Raw genomic sequence first — 22,583 nt, forward strand, 5'->3', positions numbered from 1 at the left:
GGCCTAAACCCTTGCCCTGTAGTTGGCTGGTATGGGCTTGATATCGATGATAAAATTAATTAAAGTTTATATAGATCTCGGCAAGTGTAAAGCGCATATTACACAGTGCAATCGCTCTGTCTCACTGCAGCAAGCACAATGCACTTGCGTCATAACGACATAATCACTCAGCCGTTTACGTGCGATTTTTTGCTTGTTATTAGGAAAAAAAGTTTCCTTTGTGCCTTGGGAACGCATCGCTTTAGTTTTGTTGTTGAACCTAGGTGAATGTGTACGGTAAACAATGGAAAAACATAGAGTGCTGCTATGACGTCGGTCTATAGGAATCATCATCATCATCCTCAAATCAACCGACTGACATCCACTGCTGGACATAGTAGGGCGTTCCAAACTCCACGATTCTGGGCCGCTTGTATCCAGCGGCTTCCCGCGACTCCTTTGATGTCGTCTGTCCACCTGGTTGGGGGTCAACCAACGCTGCGCTTACCGATGCGGGGTGCCACTCTAACACCTTGGAACCCCAACATCCACCGGTTCTCCGACCTATGTGCCGCGCCCATTGCGACTTTAGCTTCGCGACTCGTTGATGTCGGTAACTCTAGTTCTTCTACCGATCTCCTCATTTCTGATTTGATCACGTGAGTGACTCTGACTTATGAGGCCCATAGTTAGCGATCACGTCTCCGATCCGTAAGTGATCACTGGCAACATACACTATAGGAATACTAGGTAATAATTTAACTGAAGAGTTTGTTATTTATTTCAACTGCAAATTTTTCTTTGGTGTTTACTTAATAGACAAATCCTTGAGGAGGTTATAGACTATTTGTTTAACATAACGCTTAGGTATATAGTAATCGATAAAAACGCGGGCAATGCGACACGTTTATTTTTCTTTTAAGCGGAACGAAGCAGAAGCAAAAGTTATTCAATCTAATCGTTAATTCTACTATTCTTACTCGAACTGTCGTAATGATACGAAAATGGTATTGTTGTACTGAAATGTCGATTCTACTTAAATTAAGCTGGCTAGAAACTCAGTATACAACCATATATCCTATCTGCTACAACTAAATTGTAATCGCGTGTTATCACAAACTCTACTCACACACTGATTACGTCTATATAAACATAATGTGCTAAGTTTTTATATCTGACTAGCGGTCCCTCGCGACTTTGTCAGCATATGAATCGATCTTAAAAGATAAATATATGCTGTACGAACTTTTTTTACAACTTTTAAAGAGTTATAATTCCGTTATACATTATTTTACCATACGTCAATAGCATTCAGGTAGCGCACGCATTGGAAGCAATTAAAGGGATAACTTTCTCAATTTGTGCAACTTTTTTTATTAATGATGCGCTTCTACTGGTCATAAAGTTATGTTATATAGCCTTCCTCGATATATGGACCATCCAAAATATAAAAATTATAAGGGCGTAAAGAGCTACCCGTCACTACGCAAGTCTCTCTACGGTCTGAGGCGGGGCTCAAGCTGTCCTGATCCCCTCCTCGCTAGCGCGGGAGCCCCAACAATCAGTTTGGGTGGTTGGTAGACGTCCGGGAGGTATACAACGGTTTTCCCCGGGCGTCTAACTAAGCCAACAAGACGGACGTCGTGGTTTTTAGTTTGGATATACCCCCTTTAGAGCAGGGAGTCCCACATAACCTCCGTGCTGCCCAAGGGTCGAAGGTAGCAGTAAAGCTTTTCCACTACGCCAAAAAAAAGGGCGGACAAACAAACACACTTTCGCATTTATAATATTAGTTTGCATAGGTAATTTACCAAAAAAGGTCTGCGGTCAGAACCCATCGTGCAAGGAAAGAATCTTGAATCAATTTAAAACAAGTTCCCAGAATTAACTTGAAGCATGTATTGAAATTATTCTGCACGCGTTTAAATATTCTTAAAATATTTTAATGTATTCAAACATATACGAGTCAGCGCGTTTTGTTTAACTACAGCGGCATTGAGTATAGGTATAAAGATTACAGACTGATGGAATATGGGTAAACGGGGCTCGTCTTTGTTATTAAGAAAAAAATATATAAAAATTGAGGCTTATGAGGCTCAACTGCAGATTATTTCTTCACGTTGTTTTCCGAAATACCGTTAAATCAAGTGATATTTATTTGCTTCAAATGCAAACAAGATACCTACTCATATAATAAGTAATTTCCGGGTGCTGTCACTAATAAATAACTTTTGTAATCGTACCATTTGTAAGTTGTAATATTTGTAATTGTAATTTATACTTAATTTTTATTTTTAAAAAAACGTTTGTACATTGTCTGTGACAGTCGATTGTAAAGGGCCTGTTTAATGAAATGTGTACTTGTTATGTACCCACAGTTTGGCAAATAAATAAATATTATTATTATGATTGAAGACCTGAATTGGAGCAGCGTGATGGGTCTGTGTTGGTAACCTCTTGACGACTGACGACGAATAGAAACCCACTACGGCAGCTAAGCTGAAAGTAATTTAAGCTGAGCCATAATTTTTTTCTTGCTCTACCTACGTGGCGATTAATATCGAGCAGCGCTTCTCGGAAATGTTAATGAATAGGTTTCACAAAGCCTTTAAAGGTAATCGACGCGGACTGTATTAAAATGCTAAAACATTCAGCGACAATTACAAGTGTGGGTACGACATTAAGACGTGCAATATGAAATCGATTTTCATACCTATGATCTGTTCCACAGTATAACGCGGGTATGTAGGTAGTTTACGAAGACCCGGGTTCGATTCCTTGCAGGGGAAATTTGGGAATCTATTATTTCTGAATTTCTATTTTTGTTATGGTCTTACAAACTGAACGGTGAAGGCAAACAGCGTGAGGAAACCTACTCGCCTGAGAGTTCTCCATAAAGTTCTCAAAGGCGACTGAATTTTACCAATCTAAAGTACTAGTAGTGAACTACTATCTTTAAAATTCTAAATTTAACATTCATTTATTTCAAGTAGGCATAATATAAGCACTTTTGAAACGTCAAGTTTACACCCTTCTCATTCTAAGATGAGACCCGTGCCCTGTAGCACTGAGTTATGAGTTGAAATGTTCGCTGTCAAAGTCGCAGACAACCGCTAGTCAAATATAAACTGAATCGGAGCAAGCTTATAAAGCAATACACCTCGTCGCGACATCGTGCACGATTTATCGTTCTAAAATCGAGAATCACGTTTCAGATACTATTCAGAATTGGGCACATTGAATCAGCAGCGTCGAGATCATACCGTTACCAAACTCTACCGTTATTATTCAAGGCATACAGTATTGTGTATTTGTGGTACCATTGTAATTAATGTCTTGTGGTAGGTGCTTTGTTCAGCTGACTCAATGGTCTAGGGCAGGGCTCCCAACCTTATTAGGCCAGCGGTGCACTTAAAAGTATTCAATAAACTGTCGAAAATTTACTTTGAGAAGTCTATCCGACATCCCAACCCAAATTCTTCTTGGCAGAGCCCGCGTTGATTCCCGCGAACCCATCACGTGCTAGTCTAACTCGCATAAAGGCGAGGTCATTTAAAGAACCCATCATGCTTCTGTGATGCGGTATGTAAATAATAATAAATAAATAAATAAATAAATAAATATACTACGACAATACAAACATCGCCATCTAGCCCCAAAGTAAGCGTAGCCTGTGTTATGGGTACTAAGATGACTGATGAATATTTTTATGAATAATATACATAAATACTTAGAATATACATATAATATACATTAATCGTATAAGTGGTTTATACCTAAAAGGCAACTAACAGAAATACAGACGGAGGAACTATATTCTAGAACTCGCTAGTTACCGCCACTACTTACATATGTGGAATAAAGAAAAAGAAAAACTAGGTAATATGTTTAATCATCAACAACAGCCTATAACAGTCCAGTGTTGGACTAAAGGTCTCTCCCAACTGGAGGATTTGCCCATAATCACCACGCTGGGCAGGTGGGTTGGTGATCGCAGTAGATGGTAGTAGTAGCACAGAGGACGTTGCCTGCCTGCGCTCCGTTGTGTTCCCTTAGTCGCCTCGTACGACACCCGCGGGAAGAAGAGTGGTGGTGACAACTGTATTCTGATCTGCCACCACACGGCATTGTATTAAATAGTTTGCTTTAATCAACTCAGTAAGTACTTAGTACAACCGTAATGTTACAGTAAATTTAATAAGTGGGTAAATAATTAAACTTTTGATAACTATAAATTCATGTTTGCCAGATATTTTATTAAATAGTTAATAGATAGTTTTCAAGAAATAATTAAAATTATATTCGATTAACAACCATGACATTGAGTTGGTGGATATTTTGATATAAATACGAATGCATTATCGATACACTTTAGTCCTACATGGACTCGAACGATACAAAGATACTCGTACCTCCCGGTGTCTTAGTCGTATAATTTTACAACATGAAGCTAACTAGATAAATTTTGAACTAATAAAGGCGTAGGTGCCGTGTAGGAGGTAGGCAACACGTAATATTTTCCCTACGTTGCTTTATTTATCGATATTTGATAATTCATTACTATAAAATAATCGAACCAAAATTCAAATTGTTGAATCGATTTGGACCAATTCGTGACATTGATATATTTCGTAATCGGGTGTAATTTCAATGAGTTTTATTGCGTATCTCACTGTGGTTAAGTAGATACTAAAATTTAGTTCAGATTGCGTTTTGTTCTGGTTGGCAGATGGTGCAGTTTTAAAAACAAATTTGGTGCAAATCTTTCGCAGTCAATATTCCGACCAAACGAATATAAACATAGAATTCGTTTTATTATATTTTTTATAATTCTATTACACCATTATAGTAAACAAGTTGATATCTATTTAATAAAGTCTAACAGACTATATTTTTTAGGTAAAAGTAAAGTCTTTACCAAATGCTTAATGTCCTAATTAGATACCAGGAGATTTTGCCGATCTTTTCTACACCGTGGAGCCTTGTTGAGAATTCTTGCGTCATTTCACCGTAATTGTTGTAGAACTTACTCAGATTATTTTTGAAAAAAGGGAGCAGCGTTTAACCGGTGATTAAAAATATGGCGCGTAATCTAGAAAATGGGTGGAAATTTATCGCATCGTTGCACGGGCGTTATTTTCCACCATTGTTCGACAGTTCATTAGGAAAATGTATTAAAGAAAGCAATTTATAAATAGCATCGAACAAAGTAAAACGCGGCTGTTATGAAGACTGCCTGTTATACTAAATCATCATTTTAGGGTGATTTAGTTGCATGCAGTTCGTAAAAGCATTAAAGCACTGCCCTCATAATCATATCAACCAATGCAAGTCCAATACCACGGTTGAGTGCCGATTGGCTCCAGTGGCTATCTGCGACTTACTCTTATCACAATTCCAGTACCATAGGAACCCAACGGCCATCGGTTGTTTGGAGTATGTGCCCTGCCTATTGCCACTTCAGCTTTGCTAATCGTTGAGCTATGTCGGTAACTCTGGTTCTTATACGAATCTCCGCATTCCTAGTTTGATAAACTAATTAAGTAAAGAGATTAAAGATACTCTGTCTCAATCTCAATCTCTCTACTATCTCAATCGCCCGCTAAGTACCTTTGAGCGTTCTTATGAAACCCACGTTTCGAAGCTATAAGTCAACATGCACTGTTCGAAGACTTTGGTCATAAGTACTCAAGTTCACGTGTGATTTCTTTACCTTTATCAGAAATATGTCACAAGTTTATTTCCATTTCTATTAAGTCTTAAGTCTATAGTTTTTAATATACAATCTTTGTTTAGTTTACTTAATGTTTTGTCTTCCTAACCTGTAAGGGGACTAAAAGTTATATCGTTATTAATTATTTTATACTGTGAAACCAGCATTTGAGTTTTAGCAAAAACCTTATGTACGGGAGCTATGGTTATACGTTCGACCGTAACAATAGGAAGATTTTCCTCCGAGCCGGGTGATCGTGCTCCGGGACCGAGGTCCGATCATTCATCTTTAGAAGTTGTATATATAGTAAATTTTTGAGAATACTTCGCTAGCGCGATGCAGGATTTTTGTGGCGCCAGCTAGTTCGGTAATGTGGAGACCCCTACACATATAATCTTCCCAATTCTCAATATGCTTTACATATCATACAAACAATGTGGTAAACTTTCTCTAGCCATGTGGGCGATGTTCCACATAAGGTTACGTCATAATGACCAGTTCGTATACAATTTTGTACTCTTTTCGGTTGTTTTCTCTTCAAGTTTCTGATCACTTGACTCGTTTGTGAATGTGGCATTAGTGTCTGCTGTCACGGCATGTAATAGGAAACTAACATATTACTTACATTGTAATATGGAAAGTGAAATGACGAAGTTTATGTGCTAGGCTTACAATTTATTACAAAAGGAAGCAATGTAATGTAGAAGAGAATATAATTAGTTTATTGAAGGGTATTTCTGGACTCTCTAAGAATACATTTCTTTCGAGTGACTTCCTGCAACTCTTGAGCACTAACGTGTCTTTTGGTTTAGGGTCTGTATTCCCTGAACTTCAGATTCCATTGTTCATCGGTTCTCCGAACTCGTACCCATTGTCACTGCAGATGCTTTCAACTCGTTGAGTCGACTCATTTCCACTAGAAGAATCGTTTAGTTCAAACGTTGAACTAGTGAGATTTTAATTCCTATTACTTCCAACTGCATCCTGTTAATGTCGGTAACTCTGTAGCTTGTCGCAATATGTGAAATAAAAAACGCTTAACAAATGGTAAACTCAAAAATGTAAATGATCATTGACATAAACTCTGAAAAAAGACCTTGATCATCATATATGTAACCTACTTATTGGTACCACAATATTTATCTATTATTACAGATATACGGATTTAAAGAAGTAGCTTTTGCACGACTCATGATTTTGTCTTGACAAAAAATTTTTTCGCCTCATTTCGGCGGCTATTTTTATTATTATAGCCTTGTTAGTTCACGGAATCAAGATATTTTGCATACTATTGTCGAGATAATTTAATGGAGATTAATTCCATACTTTTAAAAAATTGATTTACTGCAATAGAATTGGAAAAAAACACCAAAATAGGTCAAAAAAATTTCCTGTCCGTCATGTGTGAAACCCGAAAACACTCTAACTTGTGAAAAAATCCATTATTTGAGTTAATTTTTTTTTTTTAAAATTCTAATCGACGATTGTAGGTCACTGAATGCGAATGATTAATTAATTCAGTGTAGTTTAATTGCAATTAATAAAATAAAAAACGAAAACTGCAAGACTGTATATCTATATATATCCATGTAAAATTAACATGGATGATCTATATCTATAGATATTATGTACATTTTATTCCACCAGGGGCGCCTGTGCATCACTTTCCTAGTACAGCTGTTTTAATTTTTTTTTTTTTTCTTTTTATTTTGCACGACTCATGTGTTTTTTTTTTGTTATTTATTGACAAATAATTGGATAGCTATTTTATTAATGAGTCGTGCACTTTTGGGTTTTACAAATTTTTTTTTCTATGTATGACTGGACCGCTTAACTTCCGCTTTTGTCCCGGGAAAACAAAGGGTTCCTGATGTATTTTAAAAACCCCAACATAAACGCGGAAGAAGTAGCCTGCACATGGTAGTAGCAAATAAAGTTGAAACTTAAGGCTATTACAAACAAATACCCTGGTGGTTTTACTGAACGCAAGTACACCACTGGCTAATACGTTACCGGTTACACAATGTATGTAACAAACTAATGAGGCAACTGCAGAACCAACGAGTCCAATGACATTTAAACCTTATAAATCATCCGGCGAATCCTCGATGTGAGTCATCGTCGGGGCAATTTCGCACGCGGTCGTTGCGTTACATTACAGCACCGCCGGAGAACTTTGAGCGAATCTTTTTTATAATCAGATGGTAGAGGCACGGGCAAATTATGGGTACAGGAAAAAATGGGCATACATGTCATTGTATCGAGAAAAGTTTTATGGATCATCTTACAGAAATTGCCACCTTGTATGGATTGTGGAGTTTGGAAATCTTTAAAGAAAACTATCTCTAACAGCGCGCGTACTTTGGTTTAAATTATGCTGATAATGATCAATTTTTTAAAGGTATCGAGTCATAAAAAATTACCAGACTATACCAATTTTAAGCGATTGCTAGTGAATAAAAAGAACGGAATAAAAAAAATGTACTCAAGGCAGTTTAATCGAAGAAGCCTCAAATCCATTACTCAGAAACTAAACGTAACATCAACAAAGTCAACATTATATATTTGGCTAACCTCGAATTTTTGACCATCGCACTCAATATTTTTCAATATACTTCATTATCACAAGGTTTCGTTCGTAGTTTTAATTCCTTCAATACTTTGACGTTTTATTGTTGGATTGATTGCCAGTATTGTTAGATCATTATTATCATTAGCATCGGTTACAATCGTTATCTCAGCCAGCGTTGGAGCATCTTAGAGTTTAGATCCACAAAGATATTAATTTTAAGATATAAATAGGATATCTTTTATTAGGAAGATATAGCGTCATGACATCTCCACCTGGCATCTAATCATTTCCTTTATTTCTTTTGCATTCAGGCTGATGAAGTAACTTTCTTAAATAACGGTTCCCTTCCATTTTATGTCCCAAGCCATTGTAAATTTTACCATTTCAGTAAAGCGGAACATAAAAAAGTCTATTTAAAGATTTATATACAAGGTCGTGTAAAAATAATCAATCATTCTGAAGTAGGAAATTATGCATTGACAAAGTCTTGTAACTGCAAAAACCTAAATTGAGCATCATTTTGCAAACAATTGCTACAAATATTTGATGACAACGTTGGAATTGTTGAAATATGACACGATTTACCACAAATTGGACATAATTTGGCAAAAATTTGTGATACAGCAATGATGACAATGCCAGACTGTAAGACAGTAATCCATCAGCGAGCAACCCCAGTCTGTCAGTAGACTTGTTGCCCTTTCGTTATACTTGAGGCGCCAAAATTAGAGTCTACGCTAAAAGACATATTTATTGATGCTGTGCTCGTGTGTTCGTGGTTCAAATCTTGTGAGGAGATCACACTTAATGATCGATAGGCGTAACACATTGTGAGGAGGTTCCTCACTCTGGAGCCCTGACCACCGGTTGCTTGGGCATTCAAAAGCTCCGCAACCGGAGGGTGGAAGTTTTTTTTTTTATAAATTTTTAATAGTGTTTTTTTTAATTTATTTTTAAGCATTGTTAATAATTAAAAAAAAAAAGAAGAAGAAGAATTAATCATAGAGAATAAAAAAAATTGAGTTATGATTGAAGCACGAAGAATCGACTTTATACTAAGGGAGTGTTCTGATGAGTTAATTGGAGTAATACAATTTTTTTTTTATTTTAGCGAACCTCACGTAACATAATAGGAACTAATATAATTCTTGGCACCATCTCGAGCATCCGTGATATCAGATTATTACTGCCGTGCATTTAAAAATTGTGGATAGATGTACCATCTTTTGTGTTACCCCAAAACTAAGATTTTGGGCTGTTTAAGGGGCGGATAAACAAATCTTTAAAAGCCAAGCTCCAGTGGTGGCTCTTCAGGAGCTGCAGATGTTAATGTTCAACATCTGGTCAACGCTATTTATATATTAATATAAAATAAAACCAAAACCGAAATCCACGAAATTTGTTTATCCGTAATGCTTTTTAACTTAAAATAAAATGAGTGATATAAATCAACAATGTAAACGTAAACGAGTACCATCTATTAGCTCCATTTGATTGCGGACTCAGGTAGGTTCATTAAAAAAATACACCGTTTCTAACATCACTAAAGCCCGCTCGCCGCTCGCAACAGAATCCAGAAACAAAAAGGCTAAAGCACCGGAGCATGACTCACGCGCATCGGACCGAGAGCCGGCAACCGTCCCTGTCTAAACGAGTATTGTGTCTATCCATCTCTCTCGGACAACGGAGGAGGCCTCGTTAGAATGATACATGAAACTCTTGCGATTAGATAAAACTCTGCGGTATTCGTAAAAAGCGACGAGTTTGCAAATAGATTCCTCTTTCAACTTCTGTCTTAAACCTAGATACGCTCAATATTCTTAATATAGTCGAGTTCCTTTTCTCACAGACAAGTTTGTCTGTGAGAAAACGATTATTGCAAATAATACTTAGCGTTTTTTATTGCAGCTTCCAATTGATAGTGTGCTGTGTGTCTCTCAAATATGTTTCATAAGTGTCCTTAATGATAATTAAGAAAAATGTGTTAAGAACCTGTCTCGATGGTCCAGTCTCTAAATCTCTCGTATATTTGTATCTTATGAGATAGGAGTCCGGTGTATGGTAGTACTGGACTTATGATGATGAAGATGTCCCGTTTTATATAAAACGCATTGCAAATAAACGGACGATGGATATACGAAAATCAATCAGTAAAAAGACGAATTTATATGCAATTAAATCAAAACTTAAACTGAAAACGTGTCAAAAGAATAAAATAAATTATGATGCCTTTTTATAATGCATTTCAAGGTTTGACTAATAAGTACATGAAGCAATTATTTCATTCACGCGAAGATGTAGTGCATGATCATTTACACAACACGTAACCACAGAATGCTGCTATAATAATAATAACAACTGAAAAGTATCTTGAGCTGTCGATAGATACAACTTAATGATCGATAGCTGTAACTAAGATATCTTATGATACGAGAGATTTAGAATTTAAATCATCTGCGACGTTAAGCGAAACTCAAATTAAAAGGTGCTGATGACCAAAGTCTTTGAACATGATGTCTACTGACTGGTAAGCATGGTCGCCAACTTTAGCTCTCTCAACTCTCTCGCAGTCACTCAGCGGATGATGAAGAGAGAGCAATCTTGGAAACAGAAAGTCGTCTTACATAAGTAGCACAAAACCGAGGAGTGCGTCAATTTGTCTATGGGTTGAAATAATAGTGTATGCAAAATAAACACGATGAAATAGCGAACTCCGTAATACGAATTGTATATTGCATGTACATAAAATAAATAGAAACCATCACATATGATATAAACCATAATAATTAATAACAGATTTAATCGTCTCATGCTTCGAGGTACGAGTATATGCTAATTGCTGGCACAAAAACGATTCTGAACTCTAATTTTGCATCGTCACATGTCCACGTCGTGTTGTGCTGAATTTTAACATCCCAAAAGGCTATAGTAATTTGTGTGCGACAGGAAATTCCATATGTCGCAATTAGGGAATCATTATGAGTTGTTTAGTCCACCATTGTAAATGTTTTTGACCTCAAAGATGACCAATTTGTTCATTCTAAATGATCACGTTGATAGACCTTTTTTAATGCTAAACACTAACTTTTTATATGTTATTAACTCTAAAGGGTACAGTAACTAGTGATTACGTTCGTTTTGATATATATCTGTTGTTAAAGTAGCTGACTTAAGTAGGACTAGGCCGTACGCCTATCTGTGGGTCAAACGTACAATAGAATAGATTCTGAATCTATGTATTGTGCAAGATGACTTGTATTTACAGTTATCCACAACTTTATAGTTGTTGAGTTGTTCTATTGGACTAAAACGTGTTGTCATGGTTCATCATTTTCTTTACCAACACATAACCGATCCTCTAGAGAATACTGGTCTCCTCGGAGAATGAGAAGAGTTGAGGCCGCAGTCCACCACCTTGTGCGGATATGTAGACATCACACGTCTTTAAGAATATTATGTAGAACTTTTAGGCATAAGGTTTCCTTTACCGTTAAAGCAAAAGATATTTAATCGCTTTAATTAAAAACACACAAATCGAAGTCCTATTGTCATGATCGTCATCAGAAAGCGATGATGCGTAAAATTGAATTAATGAAAATACACACGGTAACAATACAACGACAGACAAACTTTGGCATAAAGTATTAGTGAGGATAAAAGCAAAAAAATCTTGAAGGATTAGTAAGAAGGTCTTATACAACGTTAAAGTATATCTGATACTAAATGAAAATTTGTATGCGGATTTTAGCATTAATAAGAATATTGAACCTTGAAAATATTTAACGACTTAACTATCAACAGTAAATCACTAACAGTAATTTACTGTAAAAGCTGAATAATAATAATAATAAATAGTAATTGTTTTAAGAGTTAAAGCTCCACGCGTCCTTGAACACGTCAGCCCATAGCTCAGCAATTCATAAGTGCTTACTGCGCTATAAATATAAAATCTCATTTATAATACGAAAATTTACCCAAATCTAACCGAACCGTATGAACCACATATCCGCATCCTTGCAATTACTTTGTGAATTTAATATCAGGCGACAGTCTATTCCCTTGCTCTCTAAAAGCAGTCCAAAAGCTAAAATTTGATTATGGATAGGTGTGACATAATACAATTGATAACAACGTGCAGAGTACAAAAAGGCCTACAGCGCTATAAACCATACAAGACCATTTGAAGATTAGCGTAATGTAATTGAGATCTAAACAACCATGTATTTTTTATTTATAATAAACAGATTTAAAATTTAATAAAAATTTTAATTTAAGACCTTTTACCCAATTCGGGATATGTGGACGTATTGGTGCTCACAATTGTGTAATCAGTTTTATATTTCATTGTTGCCATGTCATCGCAAGTAGTTATAAGAGTTATTCACGCCTGTTGCGTACAGGCACTGTGGAAGCCGATTTGGTAATGACGATGCGAAATTCACCCTACAGGGGCGGGCTATCTAATGAAGCTTAACCATTTTATAAGAAAAGTGAAGAATAGAAAACTCAAGATCTATTCATTAAACATTGCTTCTTGTTTATGATATTTTCGCGATAATTTTGAACTCTTCAAACTTCGACGTTTATTCGGTTTATTATCTATCACCGGTTATTTATTTACCATGTGCTAGATATCTAGATGTGATATATATCTTATAGTAATTAATATCTTCAGATTACATACATCTCATAAATACAAAGTATAGTGTTGAATTAACAACATCTGTCACAATAGTTTAATAAATTGCTATTACGTATATTTTATTTTGAGGGACTACTAGTGGCGTGCATCCGTTTCTTACCAGGTTATGCATACAGCAGGTAAATTGCATAATATGGCAAAAATCCTCCTCAATTTTAGGGTAGGCACAGTGCACGCCACTGCCATACTCCCTAACCGGTTAGCCAGCTACCATCATAGACTGCATCATCACTTACCATCAGATGAGATTGCAGTCAAGGGCTAACTTGTAGTGGAATATTAGAAAAAAAATCCCTTTAAAGCTGTTCCAGAAGATTCGAAATTTGTAATTGTGTCAATTTAAAGTTTTCTGTATACACACATGTAGATATTTTTTGTGTGGTTCGTGCAAAAGTTGATAGAACCCTAGCCCTAACCATATATTAGGATACTGGATATTCGCTGTTTTTTTTTGTTAACATCTTTATTTTCATAATAGCAGAATACTTGGCATATGTTCAGTGTAGGTATCTGGTAGAGTGATCTTGAACTAATTCGTAGTAACTTAAGATTCAGTAGGACTTGCAGCCATGACTTACAAGATGTGGAATAAGCCAAGGATAGCGCACAAGTAATAAGAAATATGTTTTTAGTAGTAATCAATAATTCAACGTGTTAAGCTGTTATAATTAGTCGGTATTGACTCAGAATTTAAGTATTTCTTTTAAACTTATATAATTGTATAATAGCCCAAAATATATACCTTCTTGTACCAACATTAATTCCATTAAAGAAAACACATTTCCCGAAGAACCTGTGTTGGAACAGTATGGAGAGTTGAAGCTCTCACTATCTCATATAAATGGCAAAGTATATGCTTTGCAGTGAGATATTGATTGAGCTGATACCGATGATGCTAAAGATAATTTAGATACAATTTTAATGCTTTTAAACATTTTGTTTGAATCAATAACTCAGCGAGACATTCCAAATTTGCCAGGAGAAACTACAATATTCATATCGTCTATTTACGACGACGCCTGGTAATCGAAACGGAAACGAGAAATCGGTTATTGCGGATTCCTTTTAAAGATTTATTAACCATCTCGTTTATCACCTTGGTGTGATAGAGCACGAGACATGCTTTTTACTTGGTAAAAAGTTTAACAGCATAACAGGTTCCCGCTGTCCACAAAAAACCCAGCGTTGTTCGCTGCGCAAAATGGCTGCTCTGAAATTTTCCTTTATAATTCGATAATTTGCGTGGGACGAAATTACATGGTTTGCCTCGTCAATGTAGATCGAGTATTATTATTTTCGAGTTTGAAGTTTCGGTGCGGAACTAGTTAGGGCGGTTAGGCTACCTACGTGCCAATTCCGTAATTGTTGTTAGAACTGCTAATAGAACCTTTCAGCGATGGCAGATTTATAAACGGTCATAGTCTATTGCTTATTTTCGGTGGGCAAGGTTCGAATCCTAGCACGCACGCATATTTCGAAGTTAAGTGCGTTTTAAGTAATTAAGATATAATTTCATTCAACGGTGAAGGAAGCCTGCATGCCTGAGGGTTCTCCATAATGTTCTTTAAGGCGTGTGGAGTCCATCAATCAGTACTGGGCCAGCGTAGTGGACTACGGCTTAAATTCTTCTCATTCTTCTCATTGCCACTACAGGACATGGGTAGGAGAACCGTGTCCTGTAGTGTAAGTGATGGAACTAAAAATACGTGGTCTGTTAAATATTTTCGAAAAACAAGTTTTAAATAAAATATAGTCACTGTAATTGTTCTTGCACAGTAGAACATACTTAGTATAGTTTTGTTGCTCATATCCAACAAAACAACAATGTAATTAGATACTTTCGGTTGGTTGGCGGAAATATGTGGTGGGATTGTATAAAAGTAGAAAATAAACTCTGCACCATCGCAATAGAGGTCGTTCTGACCGCAAACGAATCAAGTTGCGCCGTTTTCTACGGCCCAGAGAAGGTTGAATTACCAGACTGAATATGAGAAGGTAAATAGGGTTTGCACTTTGAGAATAAATACCGACACAATTTTTTTTTCTTTTTGGAAGAATTATTGATTTTCTAATTTTACGGTTAGTTAGAATGCCGTTCGAATCATTTAATTTGAATGGTAATGAAGAAATGGTGGTAGTGCTACTTCTAACTTGTTTAATTCATATATTTTTTAAGTAAAGGGCAGTATTTTTTAAGTAAGTGTTAAATTATTTTAGCGCAGCCTATATTTGAGGGTCGCAGTTCTGTAAAATTTGACTTGAATATTGCTTGAAACTGGTAACCCTACGACAAAGTATTAGCTGTGGTATTTCATCTCAAGGTTCTGATTTTCCAAGGACCATTTATCAAGTTAACTACTAGAATTAGATACATGAAAGCCAAAGCCTATATGGGACCATCTTTATCTTTAAACTTGATCTTGTTCACATAATCCCCGAATTATTTCACCCTCTATAATTTATTTTATAATTGATCATGTCTAAGATTATATCTCACCTAATGGCACAGAAACTCCTTTCAATCAAAACCAAACAACAGTCATTAAGTTAGCACGGAATCGGTTAATCTCGCGCGTAAGCGTATTTCGCACGATTATATTTAGAAGTCCCGAAATAGCATCCATCACGTGCACGGAGCGTATAAATAGTTCGCATCCGTTCAGTTTGATTCTATTTATAAGACTGTATTTAATCACGAATGCCCGTTTTAAGTGCTTGATCTTGTTTATAGGTTGAATTATTGATTATTGTACTATATATGTTTGATTCTTTTCACTTAATACTGCTAATTCGGTAGATATTTATCCAAACCGTTCATTAAATTGTAATAGCTGTTCTTTAGACAAGGAAAAATCAAGAAATGACGGCCTTTGTAATTTTTTGTCACGTTCACAGAGTTAACATTGATCATAATCACATTAAAAGGGTTAGGATTAAACTACTACTTCTATTGAAACAAAATTTTAAAATTTGGACTTCATAAGAAGAATTACTGTATCCTGTAGATCTTTATCATCGTAAAAGGTGCTTAAGTATTTGTCGATATGACCGCAATTTGTGACCGAAATACCTTGCGACTTTCATGAGATAATATTAATTACTGGCTCGTTAGCGTTGAATGGCAAGGCGTTTTAAGAATTTAAGACTGTGATTCAACTTCCTAGAAATACTTGCATTGCATATGAGCACGTTGACTGATCTCTGAAAAGTCAACTTTCGCTAAAGATAATATAGTATCTACTGACACATTAATTAAAGTAGTTTTGTATTTTTTGTTAGTATTTTTAACTTATAGAAATATTTGTACTTGCGTTAATAATCTATTTACAATGAAATCTTCAAATTCATGAAGATTAAATAATACTGCTTTGCTTTTCCTACTTTTCTATACTGTCGATAAGGATGGCTCTACAAAGTTTACTTTTTGATCTGACGATTACAGAATAGATATATTACAAACTTCGGGCGATACAGAATGTTGAACCTAGCTCAATTATTATGACTCTCTATTTTTACGTCACTTATTCACGCGTTATCATAATTCCTCACGTAATGTTTAAGGCGTACTCAGCAATGGAAAGATTACGCCAAAAACTTACAATATTTGAAGCATTAAATATCTCGGACAATCAAATTATTAGAGCTGTAAAGAATTCGTAATATTGTAACTAGGTAGTTAAGTTAACTGGCATTATTTGACGGCCAAGCGAAAACTGGGTGAGTCACACCGCTCGCCATCTGTTGCAAGGCTTATCAAGGTTTCAAGCTTTGAACATCACGACTGTCTGGGACGTCTACTTCCCACAAAGTTACATTTTTCAAACTAGTTTTTGTACCCGTGGATTCCACGACAGCTTGAAACTTTTCAAATCTTAACTGTTACTTTCCATTGCATCACGGATTTGGAGTAAATGAAGTTTTTAGGTGAAATCTCGAGTTTAAATGCTGGAAATAGAATTTCCTTTAGGTCTACGTTTGTAACGTCCTACACCATTTTACACCTTCTAAGTTTCAACGTTTTCAACTTGAAGGATTTCAATAAATAACGTTGTTTTAACTATTAACTTATGGAGTTGTTTTTACGCGTGACGTTAATCACACATTACACATGTACAAGTATATTAGTTATACCACGTCTGATTTCAAGTAGGTATTATTATACTCTGCAAATTTTTCTTCTCTATTGAAACACTCATAATTTATATTTCAATTTTAATTTGTTTTTGAATGTTTCTTTTCATCTTATATGTCTGTGTTTAGGATATAAATGCAAGTTATCAATTGAAACATGAACTTATCAGTGAGAGTGTATTTTAACCTCGTTAAACGTTGTTATGGAATTTTTTAAGAAGCAGTTATATTATTTTATTACAAGAAACCTTTTGTGGTTCATCAAATATTTTACTGCACTTATGGAATGTAGCTTCTTTTATATAAATTTCTGTAGCTGTTGAAGAGGACTTATTATTTCTTGTTGTCTGAAAATCTTATAGGAGTATTTTCATAGTACAGAAGTAATGCTGCTAACTTTAAGACTGAACTAAATTAAAAGATCTAAAAGTGGCACTACTTTTTGATCACTCATGTTCGGGGAACGTTGTGAGAAAGATGGCGTTGCTTTTATAATTTAGTTAACTAAGGAGTTTTATATATTATATTAGCACTATTGACTTTAAAGATCCATTAATTGCAACTAAATGCCTACATTAAATGGAAATTATTATGTCCAATTTAGGAAATAACGTAGAAAATTATAAAGTGTGTCATGTCATTATGTGTTATTTGTCGCTTTTTGTTCGTCTGTTGATACAAGTGTCTGGGTGTCGGTGTTATCTACGAGTATTTCAGGTGTGTCCACCGCAACAGCTTTGTGTGCCGCGCTGGGTAACGGTGAACGGTTTGCCGACATTCGTTTATGATTAACAATATTGTTTGTCTCTTTCTTTGCAGATGCAGTGGTAGTTGGGTGTTCTCGCTTCAACTGCATGCGATGGAATTCATATTCGTTTTGGCGTAGAAGTTGTCTAGACATTTCTTGCGCTCCAACTCTGTCGAGTTCCTTCATGTTCCTCTGTCATGCGTTATATAAGGATCGATCAATAAGTTATTTTTTCGAACCTTCATCGTTGTTAGCTTACAATCCTTTTACCTTTTGTTAGAAAATTGTTACTACTCTTCTTTCCATGTGAGCTTGAAACCATTTCTACATATTTCGTTGAATATGGCCCCAATGGTTTGTTTTGTTTATAATTATTAGTAGTTTAATTAGTAATCCAGGAAGCATTATACTATTTATTATACTTTCTTAGTTACCCGTCACTGTATTGTATGATAGTAATCTTAAGGGCATACTTCTTTTGTTCATATTAATCAATCAGTCAGGCATTTATTTCTATGCTTAAATACTTTGCTTAGTCAGGACGTCGTATTTTTATTGAAATTATGTCGGTGAACAGTCGTGTCTAATTCGAATATTTGCTAATTTTGGTAATGCATATGGCAATAACCAGTTTGTATGAAAATTCGTAAATTCATAAAAAATTGCTTAGCTTTGTTATTTTAAATGTACAGACGCAAACGTTTCTTATCTTTACTAACGCTATTATTATAAAGTTTATATAGGAACCCGATTTGATTGCACAGTATAATATTATTTTCTTATCTCTCAGACTGTTTGTTAAAGCGGTCGATTCTTATCGAATTACGTTTAGTTACGGTCGACTTGTCTTTTCACTTTTTATACCTTAGTCTGATTAGGTTTGCTTCTTACGCAACGGTCGTGTCAAATTTCCTGCTTAATTAAATACTTTTCGCCCAACTGGTATTGCAAGTCACTTTTTTATTTTTATATAGATAGGTATCTAATGTAATATTTAGTCGATAGGTGTCTAATGTGTTATCGATTTGGTATCGGTTGGCTACTAATAATTGATATCGTACCGTGCTTGCGTCAATAGAATTTTAGATTTTTCTTCGTAATAATGCCAGGGTCTTCGGATAACGGTTATTTATATGTTTTGTACCATTAGTGTTTCATAAAAGTGTTTGTTTTTTATATAAAGGCAGTTCTTATTGATCTTTTTAAGGGTACCACACGTTTTTGTACCATTTTTGATATTCGTATTATTATCTTTAATCTATTTTAATACTGATATTGAAAGTCGTGTCACTCCAATTACAGCAGGGTCGCTCATTGGTCGTACTGATATGTGTTTCAGATTTATATCGTCGCTATGAAACTCTCAGATAAATGTAGGCAATCGTAATATCGTGTGTGATAAAAAACTGATAATAAACAATCGAATGGGCCACCCGTTTGGACGCAGTGTTAAAATTATATTCGCGAACTATAATGATTAACATTTAAAAAACTATAATGGAGAGGAAATTGACTCGCGAGGATTTCATGCGAAAGAGTTTCCGCGCACCAAGGGTGTCGCCTGCTCCGGAGCCAACGGCGACTGTGAACGGTGCACCGCCACCTTCCCCAGTTTCCTTAGCAATGTTGGAAAGGACTCCTCAAACTCCCAGAGCGGAATATGAAGTTACATCAGCCGGTATAGCTCCAAAACGATTGGAACTCAACCGAGCTCATCCTATACATCTCAAATCATTCCAAGTGGAACCGCCCGACGACAATGGCCCCACACCGCCATCAGATGACGTTTTACGTAAACTAGAAAGACAAATAGGTGAAATGGAGCGAGGACTTGAAAGAGCACAGAATGGAACTGTTAAAGTTGATGAAAGGGTGCGATACGCTGAGCACGAGAATTTACTACGCACAGGAGTTTCGGCTGTTGGCGGTGGGGGTTACTTACCTGCGGACTCTGATACGGAACACGATGCAGTTCCATTCAATAGGAACGAGACCACCAGGAGTAGTACGGGAGCCGCTGCCCCGGCTACCAGACCGGCAACTCGACTCTCCCGAACCAATTCTGATACACAGCAACACACTGTCGCTGCTACGGCACGCTTGATGAGAAAACTGGCTGATGGCGGAACTAAGGATGAGAAAACGAAGGTTATATCGAGGAAAACCATCCAAGCGAGGATGGAAAGGGTCAAGAATTCCGTGGTCGGGACGAAGCATGAACATAGGGTGTTGGCGGAGCACAGAGCAGAGCCGACGTCGCCGAAGAGTCCCACCTCGCCTGTCTCGCCGCGCTCTTCAGTACAGGTAAAGATAATGTGATCGTCCTGTGGAAGTCCATCATGTGTATAGTTAAATATTTATCAGTGCTAAGTTAATGCCCGTTATCATTGACGTGTAAGTAACGCCCGTTCAAAGAACATTCCTAGGCAAACATTTACCGTTCAGCAATCAATATTTTGACCTGACTTGTCTTGCGACAGGGTGTTTTATGTTTGTATTATCATATATTAAATTTTTCGTATGGATTTTCAATAAAACCGAATTTATATATTTTCAGCTGTCAGTTTACGAGTCCCTAAACTTTACGAACTTAACTTTGTTAGATATCAGATAAGACTAATAGTTAGAAACGTATAGTTACTCTGCGAAGTACCTCAATCACACTAGGCATCCGATTAAAGCGATTTCTAGGTTAAGTAAAAACAGGCATAAGTCTCGGCGTTCTTTAGAGTGAAGGAATCCACACTTTCCTAGCATTCTGAACGTGTTAGGGGTGAAACGAGAAGTTTTATAGCCTACTAGTTATTACCCGCGTCCTTAGGCCGCGTTTCTTACAGCTTTTTACAAATCGTTGGGACCGTTTTTTTTGGTGGGATAACTGTTTTGAGTCGCACTCACTCCGCGTTCTACCAACTAACTCTAGCCAAAAATAACCAAGAATTATTTCGATTGATTGGTTAGTTAAGGCGTAAAGTAGGGACAAACAAACACACTTTCGCATTTATAATATTAGTATGGATTACTGGCTACTGCAGGGCTTAATAATACGTTGGTTAGGTTACATCGGTAGACCTTTGACAAAGTTATTAAGAACTATCAATATTGTAGGTTTTTTCGCGATGTTTTCTTTCACCGTTAAAGCGAGATATCTTATTGCTTAGAACGCACAAAACTTAAAAGTAAGACGTGCGTGAAGACGTGCTTTTTGTGACAAAGCTCGTCCGGGGAAGTAAACGCCATGCTTATTTCTGCCGCTAAGCAGCATTGTTGTAATGCTGTGTTCCGGTCTGTTGGTAGTGTAATCACAGGCATATAGATTATAGGCTAACTCCGTCTTAAATGGACGGACACAGGGATGCGTGTTACAGGACGTGAGTGGCCCTGCCCTGTGTAGTGTTGCTTACCATCAGGTGTAAGCCTACTAATAATTATTATCAATAATCACATAAAAAGTTACGTATATTTGTGATATTGAGTTATATGCAGAAATTGATCTTGATAATTGTTGCACTAATAGTTGTTATTTTCTTTTTTTGAAATTCCTATGAATATACGTGTGAATTATATTAATAATAATTAAAATGTAGAAACACAAACTAGTTATAAAATAATCATTCAACGATACTGTTTGAGGGTACATCTGTGCGGTAGTTTTTTATGGAGGGTGAGAGGTTGTCATACGATCAGGTGGTCGGACGGAGCATTGGACGATATTTTGTGAGCACGACTGGTAGGATTCCAAAATATAAGATGTGTTAAATCAGTGTTGTGGAAAATTATTTAAAGTTCCTGTTTTCCTGGTGCTAGGCCTTCACAGGTGATAACTGGGCTTTCAATTATCATCGTTCTCCACATCCCAACCGAAAATACAATAGCTACCAATGATTGGCCCGGATCGGAATCGAACCCGCGTGATGCTTAGCTTACCTGGCCAAAACCAACAATCCAAGCTTTCTATTATTATGTCGTAACGATTCCGTTTACCAAAAAGGCATATTAAGGTGATCTGTCTTTTTCGTTGCGTCACTGACCGATTAGTTATTGTGTCACCAATTAAAATTTGTTTTGAAGCTCAAAAATGGACTGTCCGTCTTTGAAATAAAGTTGATAATATCAAAATGTTCCATATAGGATACCGCAGTGAACCTCCAGTCGCTCGGTCTTCAAACGAAACCGAATAAGAGTAATTTTATTGGTAGGATATTAATTAAGTGTGAATTCGTTATGCGATGAAGTAGGGTTGTCGAATGGTTAATAGTTAAATCTCATTTGTCTTATTTAACTAGATTAATCATATAATTTTTAACAGACTAGCTGTTGCTCGCGGTTTTTCGTAAATCTCTCGGGAGCCGTACATTTTTCCGAGATAAAAAGAAGCCTATATGTTAATACAGCGTATTATCTATCTCTATTCAAAATTCAATTCAAATTGGTACAGTAGTTATTTGCATGAAAGAGTCAATAAAATCCACCTATCCATACTTTCTTACAAACTTTCGCGTTTATAATATAAGTAAGTACCTAACAGATACTTATATTGCGATTAAGATAGATACAACACTAGAAGATATATAATATAGATATATAATAAGATATTTGGTTTATCCTTTCCCAATATATTTTTTAAACACAGTGTTTTGATGAAAAATTATGTACATTGCTTACGCACGGCAATTCATACTTTATATGTAGAAGATAGAAGTATCAAGTTTCATTCTAATCTGATCAACAGTATACG

At 36.1% G+C, this 22,583-nt stretch overlaps 1 protein-coding gene across 15 annotated transcripts in view; it reads left to right on the top strand.

Annotated features, from left to right (window-relative positions):
- The window catches only part of LOC120634887 (serine/threonine-protein kinase MARK2-like), a 245,923-nt gene that overhangs the window by 136,118 nt on the left and 87,222 nt on the right, over positions 1 to 22,583 (top strand). For 12 of the 15 annotated variants that reach the window (XM_039905739.1, XM_039905744.1, XM_039905743.1 and 9 more), the window contains exon 2: positions 19,185 to 20,149. The exons of the other annotated variants lie outside the window; for them this stretch is intronic. In XM_039905739.1, coding sequence (XP_039761673.1) covers positions 19,343 to 20,149 — 807 coding nt within the window. In that variant the 5' untranslated portion in view covers positions 19,185 to 19,342. The remainder of the gene's footprint in view (positions 1 to 19,184; positions 20,150 to 22,583) is intronic. 15 annotated transcript variants of the gene reach the window in all.

Source organism: Pararge aegeria, chromosome 25, assembly GCF_905163445.1.
Source record: "Pararge aegeria chromosome 25, ilParAegt1.1, whole genome shotgun sequence".
NCBI lineage: Eukaryota > Metazoa > Arthropoda > Insecta > Lepidoptera > Nymphalidae > Pararge > Pararge aegeria.